Genomic DNA, 8,103 nt, shown 5'->3' with positions numbered 1-8,103 from the left:
TTAGCCGGTACAACTAATGACAAACGAGGCAAAACCTCTTTCCTGTATTAAATACCGTGTGTGTTCACATGTAAATCCCAGTAGAAGAGCAGAAAGTCATAAGTCCCCTCCAGCTTTCCTCCCATTAATCATCTCACAACCCCTCAGATTTATCTTGTGACCCTCTGTAGGGGCCCCAACCCCATGCTCAGGTATCAGTGGACTACCTGAAGTAGTTAAAAGTAGCTCAACCAGCTTCTTTACAGTGAAATACTAAAACATTCATGCAGGATCATCTATTAATGTCATATAGTTAATATATATATAAAATATAAAAGTCACAGGGGGACATTTCTGAAACTTTTACTGTATCTTTCTTATTGGTAGAACACTAACAGATCTGACTACTTCCTCCATCACTTCACATATGAGGATATAATGGATGGAATAAATAAATACATGTAGCACTGACACTGAAGCATCTTTCTTTGTTTTTTATTCGTCTCTCATTCGTCACATTTCACACTTATTCCTCACTGAACCCAGAAATGTCACAGGTTGAGACTAGACACAACATGGACGTTTCAGTAAGCAGTTTCTTAGGTTTTCCTTGGTTTTTCCTGTTATATTAACAAATATATACAGATATCCCAGGAAGAGCATCATAATAATAATTAATCCTTTCCAATAATAACAATAAATTTAATAAATACTCAGTGTTCTTAACCACGAGGAGAATGAGTTTGGGCTCACTCTTTTACCGATGGGATTGTCATCATCCCATACAAATAACAACACACACACACACACACACCCATATTCACACTCACACACTCATTTAGAGAAATTTGCACTGTCAAGTAAATAACCACCTGCAGAGGAAATGTCCATGGTGCGAAAACAACTCCGCAGATAAAAGTTGTCAGCCGTGAGTCCAAAGAGAGACCGATGTTGAATACATCAGAGGAGAACATGAACCTTCCTTTCGTTTGTGTCCATTTCAGTGGGGTGAATGGGATCCATACAGAGTGCTACTGACCGCTAGTGAGGAATGTTTATATCAGAAACAAAGAAAACATGTGAAAGACAAACAGATGAGAAAGTGTGTAGCAACCAGTGGTCTTATTTTGAAGAACTGCTGCACCATTCAAACGTAAAATAACATGCACTGAAAAAGCACCAGCACGCAAAAAAAAAAAAAAAGTTGTTCTTCCACACATGTACAGTAATATATATACACATTCACACAAAGAGAAACACACCTGGTCTGCCAAACCCATAGAAAAACATTGCGGTTGCGGAAGGGATGCACTGAGAAAATAAACTCTTTTTTTTTTTGTACAAGGCTGAGGATATCACCAGTCCACAAGTGCAGTCAGAGAGAAAAAAAAAGGCTTTTTTCCTGTCTCAGTCTTGCAGGGAAGAGGTGATGAAGACCCCCCAGTGCAGAGAGATGACACGTGAGGATGAAGGCATAGCTGACGCAGGAGGGGTTTATGGGAGATATTTGTGCACCGGCAGAACAAACAGTGTGCAAAACAAGAACAAAGACACAGTCCAGCTCCTTCTTTTTTGTCAGGGAAACACTCCTGAAGCGATGTATGTTTAGGTGAAATGTGATTTTTTTTTTGTGGTCTTTGTGGAGTGAGAGATGCAAGCAGAAAGTGAACAGCTACACAGACACGCTAAAGCACAAGCAGATGGGTCAAAATGAACAGTTAGCAAAGTCAAAAAAAGTGGCTTTTTAAGTACTTGAATGGCTTTTGATAGTTGTGAGTCATAACCTGGTCATGGGGCGCTAAGAAGTGGGTAGAGATGGCTTCCTGGGAGGGATAAGTATTGGGTAAGGTAGGTGGGTGAGCACACTACAAGGCTTTTTAAAAAGGCCTCTAGGACCCCCAAGTGTCGTGCAGGTTAGAGAGCACTATTAGGGAAAGGCTTGCTCTAAAGGTTTCACACCTTATTAGGACACTAAAAGGACACATGAGAGGAACAGCTTCCAGGAAGTGCCTAAAACATGACGAGATGTTTTTGCAAACTTTCAGTGAGTGCACTTTGCTCGGCTCAGACATCAGTAGACGTTCCTTATGCAGCACAAGCTCTTATGTTCTGGGAACGGGTTCGAAAAAAGCAGGAAATGTCCACTTGCTGTTTTTCATTATGAGTATTGTTGTCCGCAGAGCGTGGCCGGTTTCCGCTGTCCACACAGAGGAACGGTGGGGTCCAAACTCTGACCCTCCACGTCCATGTCCATCAGGTTGCGCTGTGCTGGCGCGGCACTGGCGCTGGCGCTGCTGTCCCCTGAACCAAGGGGGCTGTCGCAGCTGCTGCCCGGCGACGAGCTGAGAGTCCGGGAGAGAGAGCCCAGCTTCCAGGGGTCGGCTCTCATCCTGGCCGGGGTGGGCCGCGGACGGGGGGCAAACTCCAGCGTTTTAGGTCTCTCCAGGGGGCTGATGAGGCAGAGAGGATCCGGGTCGGGGATCGGTGGAGCGGGGGCTTTACGCCGAAGGGGGACTGGGAAGATGGCAGTGGGGTCAGGGAGGCGAGGGATGTCCAGGGTGTCCTGGGTACCTGAGTAAAGAAAGAATAAATCATCAATCAATCTCAGTGCGCCATCTTGAATTCTCAATACTTAAAATGCATCTGGAGGAGAGAGGAGCTATGATGATGAGTTTGTGTACTGAAGTCTTTTCTATGTTTTTGGCACCTGTGACGTATAAAAGGTGTGACACACAGCTGGAATATAGAAACCATGCAGAAACACTCTACAAATGTATTGATAAGTTGTACTAGTTATTTAAGATGATCAAAACTTTCTGTTCCTCACTGTTTGTGTAGCGCTTTCTGAAGCAAGGACATCTCATTTTGTTAAATGCCTGATGCCTTAACTCCTCTCTCGGGTGGGAGGGACTAAGATGCGAGGAGAGGAGGCGAGGATGTACAAACTGGGAAGTGAGAAAGGCCTGAAGACTCTTACCTTTTTTGGTAGTTTTGTGTGGTGCTCCCGGTGGAGGAGGCATGGGCATGCTTCCATCTGACGGCGTCCTGTGGTGTCCCAGAGTTTGAGCTCTCGGTCGTATCGCCCCATCTGAAGGGGTCCGTCTGTGTCCTCTGTTCAGGGCCATGGCTGCAGACACGTGAGTGGGCGTGAGTGACTGGTTGGGCTCCTTCTTGAAGCTCTCCGCCCGCAGGTCCAGGAGTGGGTTGAGGGCAGGAGCCGGTAGCGCCACGGGTGTTTTAACCCCCGGGGTCAGGGGGTAATCGTCGGGATCGGAGGGAAGAAGGGACTTGGTGGAGTTGCAGTCAGACAGGGAGGACAAAGAGAGGAGTGTAACAGAGGGAGAAGGGTCCATGCAGGGAAGTGTTGAGTCGTGATGTCTGGAGAGGGAGAGCGAGAGGTTTCGGCTGGGCGGAGAGGTGCTGCGACGGAAACGTCCAGTCCGCTGGAAGAGACCCTCCTTCTTCTTACGCTGCTCCTCTCTGAGGTCGTGCTCATCCTGAAGCACCTGACAACAACACCAGGACACATCAACAAGCTGAGCAGTAGTCTTATAAACATAAAATCAACAACAGCCGGGGTAATTTCACCTGCTTCCTTTAAAGATGTGTTACTCTTTATAATCTCTTCCTCTCCCTATCAAAGCCACTACAGCAATAAGATCACACCCAAATCATTTCATTGATCCTCTCTCTGTACGCTCGGCATCTACTTAGGTAAGAGCCTCGTTTGCTTCAACAACAGACGGAAAATCCTCAAATCACAGAATCAACAAGGTGCTGGAAGCCGTCCATGCAGACCTCGGACCGCGCTGACTCGACAGCATCGCACATTTCCTGCTGATACTTTGGCAGCTCGCTCATCCTGTTTCATCTCATCCCAAAGGCGATCTATTAGTCTGAGGTCTGGAGACTGCGCAGGTGATTTAGAGTCACTGTACGTTTCTGGTGCAATCATGAGACCACGCGTGCTCTGTGACACGGTGGCTGCTGGGAGAAGGAATGTATGAATGAACAGATATTTACACCACAATTTAAAGCTTTATCATCCTGTAGGGGATATTTTGTTTGCAAGCAAGGCTTGTAAAATGAAAAGACCGAATAAAAACAAATTGATAAAACCTCACATACCGACCAGACCCAGAGCAATAAGAGTTGAGTGTAAATAACAACAGCTCCCAGTTAGATATGGTCAGTACCGGGAGGAACATTTTAATTATGTAACATTTATAACCTAAAACATCAACTAAATTACTTAAATAAAGAAAAACATTATTGTATTAATTAGAACATGAAGATTATTTGCTGCTGTTTTGTATGTCAGTTATATTACATTTAATAATAGGGTTTGGTTTGTTTACGTTTGGGGATACTGGTTGTTTTGTTTGCTTATTTACTCTATATGTATTTTTATTATTATCAGCAGTAGTAGCGTTTGTGAGCAGTATATAGGTCCCATTTGAAAATGTATTTGATCACAGGATGTTTCTCTCTCTCCGTTCCTCCGTTCTGTGTTCTCACCTGTAGTTTTCCGAGCTGCAGCAGGTCTTGTCCGAGGCCGACAGACGCGAGCAGAGAGGCGCAACCCAACAGCAACATGTCACTCTTCTTCCTCTGGCTGCAGCGACGGAGCGAGTCCTGGTAGCTCGCCCCCGTCACCAGGCCTCCGGGCCCCTGACAGCCGCCGATAGCCGGCACCGCGTTGTGCCCCAGGCTTCCCCACAGGGACCCCGGGTCCTCCACAGCCCCGTTACTGCTGGTCTCTGAGGGCAGCAGGGACCCTGGTGACTCCTCAAACTCACAGCACTCCTCTGTTTGAGAGATAAGAAGTTAAACGAATAAATATAAGCTGATTCTTGTCGCTTAGTGATGAACGACTCACGATGAAAAAACAAGACTCACCCATTTCATTGAGGCTGGAGAAGCCAGCGGTCATGGGTGCATGTTTGGGGGACTTGCCCAGATTTGGTGCACTGGACGACCAAACTTTAGATCCCTCACCCAAAGACTTCAGTCTGAAAACAGACAGAAAGGAATAAAAATCAAGAAGGTTCACGTCATATGAGGGCAGCCGTCATACACAACGATTTCCAGAGATGATTGCTTTGTTTCTGGTTGGTCCACAGACTGTATGAGATATTGACTGAAAGGTTTTGTTTCTGTGTGTTATGAGCAAAAATCTGTCCACAACAATATGAGAAAATGTCATTTCATCTCGCCTGTGATAACTGTTATCTCAGTGGGCAGAAAACGAGCTTCGTGATCCAGTTTTCTGCAGTTTCATTAGGTACATTGTGTTTAACCTCCTTCCAGAAAAACACTGTCCTGTTGGTAGATTGATTACAATTTATTCATTGATTGATTACGATCTATTCACACCGAGATGTGACTTCTTGTATTGTGTTTCTTTTCTGACAGCTTTAGTGACTTTAAAGTTTAAAGATTTTTACATACAAAACATACAAAGAGATTATAAAATATGATGTTTTGTTATAAATTAAACAACAGTTTAAGTACAGCTGAAACCAGGTCGGTTAATCAATTAGTTTGACAGAAAATGATATTGAAAGACAGTTAATTCACTTCACAAACTTCACAAATATGAAGACTTTTAACAACTTTGTTTTTAAGTTTTGACTTAGTCAATGTATGGAGAAATTAATCAGCAGGTTAATCCATAATGAAAATAATCATTAGTTGCAGTCACCAATGATCTAATGATATAACATATAATAGTATAACAGTCAGAGGGGACACTTTTCTGCATCAAGTACTTTTAACTTTTAATACTTTCAGTACATTTTCCTGATATATATAAGATAATTACATACTTTTACTATTCTTAAGTTTTAAATGCATGGAATATTTTTACAGTGTGGTATTAATACTTTAACTTCAGTAAAGTAAAGTCTTAATACTTCTTCCACCACTGCAGATTTAACCTTTAACCTTGACTTTGTGTTGAAGAGTTATAAATGTTTGTCTTATTGACTCATCATGCACATACTTATCCTCCCCGCCGACCCTCTCTTTCTGGTGGGTGGAGCTCGGTCCCCACGTCCGTCCTTTCTTCTTGCTGGTCGACAGATCTTCCTTCTTACACACAGCACTGCGGCCCCACGTCTTACTGCCATCACTTGGTGTCACTGAGGGACAAACAGTATAAACATTAAGCACAATGCATCCCTACCTGACATTCACTTCCTCTTGCTTTCTGATTATTTTAGGTGTTTGCACTCACGTCTTATGGCCCTCAGTCGGGGTATGACGCCTGGGCTGGCAGGCGGGGTGGTGCTCTCGCTCCCCTGAGTCTTCCTCTTGTCCACACTGGGAGACGCCTGAACTGTGATCTTATGCTCAAAGCCTACAGGTGAGCAAGAAGATACATACAGTTTTACACTTTGGGTGCACACATAGCAATGTGCACACTATGAGCTTCAATACAAATTTAATTAAAAGCCACACAGAGGTGCCCTGGTGATTTCCTGTCAGCGTTTCTCTAATAAAGGCATATGATTCCCCAAAAACTGAATTAAAAAAAAACCTCTTCCTAAATATACCATGCAACAATTATAAAATGTACAATATATTAGAGAAATATTCCCACTAAACCTAGAATAATCAACATAACATACACTGCTACTATTATTCCTACATACAGTTCTGATCAGGCTCGGTGCTGGGATGACGTGACTAAAAATTGCGAGGGGACAATTTGTTTCAGAAAAAAAAAACATTGCATGCACAAGTTTCAGAAAAGCGAAATAAAAACAACATAAGACAAGAAAAGAATCAAAGACTAAGCCTACATTTATTAATTAGAATAAATATTTTCAAAGGTGTCTAGCAAACTAACAAATTTATTACAGTATGAAAAATGGATACTGGGGAGAGATGTGATTGTTTATTAATTAGAATTATTTGTTACAGTACAAGTATTGTGTTAAAATGGAGGATTTGGATGAATGTGTGGGATTATGAAGGCTACTTTTTACTCTAAAAGATTGTATTGTAGTTTGTGACTATTGCAAAATGCAGATTTATTTTTAAATAAATCCCTCTTGTTGACTGTCTCTTCACATCCCTCTCATTTCCCTTTTGTCTGTGGATTACGACAATAGGTGAGGAGGTGGAATCAGGGTCAAAACTTCTATTTACAACCATGAAAAGCAAACAGGTGAAGAAACTGAATTAAGTGATATATTCTGTCTGTCTGTCATCCACTGTTACAGTATTATGGACAGTGCAGCCTCATAGCCACATGTATCTCAGCCAATAATTTTGTTATTGATGCTATTTTGCTATAGACACATAAAGTGTAAATGTAAAAAATACAACTGAGGGGCTCAAACCCCCTTAAGATGCTGAATTAGTCCATTAATGAAGGTCTTTTTCATCATTTCTTTTAAATTTATTTGTCAACTAAAACAACCAAATATTGGATAATTAGAGCTTCACAAATACTAGTTTTTCTAAACTGCTCAACTAAAGTCATTTAAAAGAGAATAAATGTAATTCTGCTCATGGCAGTAACATATTCTGAAGAAACTATGACTGCACACTAGGCTGCGATCATTCATCACGATACAGTGAATTTAACTGTTGTGTGGTTTTCCTCTCTTCAGAATAATAAGAGACTGAAGTGACTTTGCAGTGTGCCGTTGCAGACGCACTTTACGCAGTCCTAAATTTCCAGCCTGGAAAAAAATCGCCATGTAACAGGAAATGGCATCAAACTGGGAGCTTTGCCAGTTTTGTGAAGCTGATTCATCTGATAAAAACAACCTGACTGCAGTTCCTCCCTGAACCCACCAGAGGGCAGACTGATGCAGTTGCTGTCTCGGCCCAGCTTCAGCAGTCTGCTCTTCTTGAAGTGGCCCTTTCTCTTCTTAACGCTGGGTTTCTCCTGGTACACCTGGTGGATGATGATGTTCAGCTCTCGCTCCACAATGTCGATCTCCCTCTCCGCCAGCTCCTGCTCTCTCCTCCGCAGCTGCTCCTCCTGCTCCCTCTGCTCCTCGGCTGCACGAGCCAACGCCTCCTCCCAAGATCTCAGCTCCTGGGCAGAGGGGAGATTATGAGGTGAGGAGAGGAGAGGAAGAGGAGAGGAAGGAAAGGAGAGGAGAG

At 43.2% G+C, this 8,103-nt stretch overlaps 1 protein-coding gene across 1 annotated transcript in view; it reads right to left on the bottom strand.

Moving 5' to 3' along the window:
• Positions 1-485: 485 nt before the first annotated feature.
• map3k10 (mitogen-activated protein kinase kinase kinase 10) overlaps positions 486-8,103 on the bottom strand; it is a 30,939-nt gene continuing 23,321 nt past the window's right edge. Inside the window, 7 exon segments of the mRNA XM_035680677.1 lie at positions 486-2,550; positions 2,957-3,485; positions 4,498-4,787; positions 4,879-4,991; positions 5,984-6,122; positions 6,218-6,340; positions 7,789-8,035. Coding sequence (XP_035536570.1) covers positions 2,138-2,550; positions 2,957-3,485; positions 4,498-4,787; positions 4,879-4,991; positions 5,984-6,122; positions 6,218-6,340; positions 7,789-8,035 — 1,854 coding nt within the window. The 3' untranslated portion in view covers positions 486-2,137.

The sequence above is a fragment of the Morone saxatilis genome, unplaced genomic scaffold (genome assembly GCF_004916995.1).
Source record: "Morone saxatilis isolate NCDOM2014 unplaced genomic scaffold, NCSU_SB_2.0 Contig8, whole genome shotgun sequence".
Lineage (NCBI taxonomy): Eukaryota > Metazoa > Chordata > Actinopteri > Moronidae > Morone > Morone saxatilis.
The sequence above is the reverse complement of the archived record's forward strand: the minus strand, read 5'-3'. Positions and strand labels throughout refer to the sequence as shown.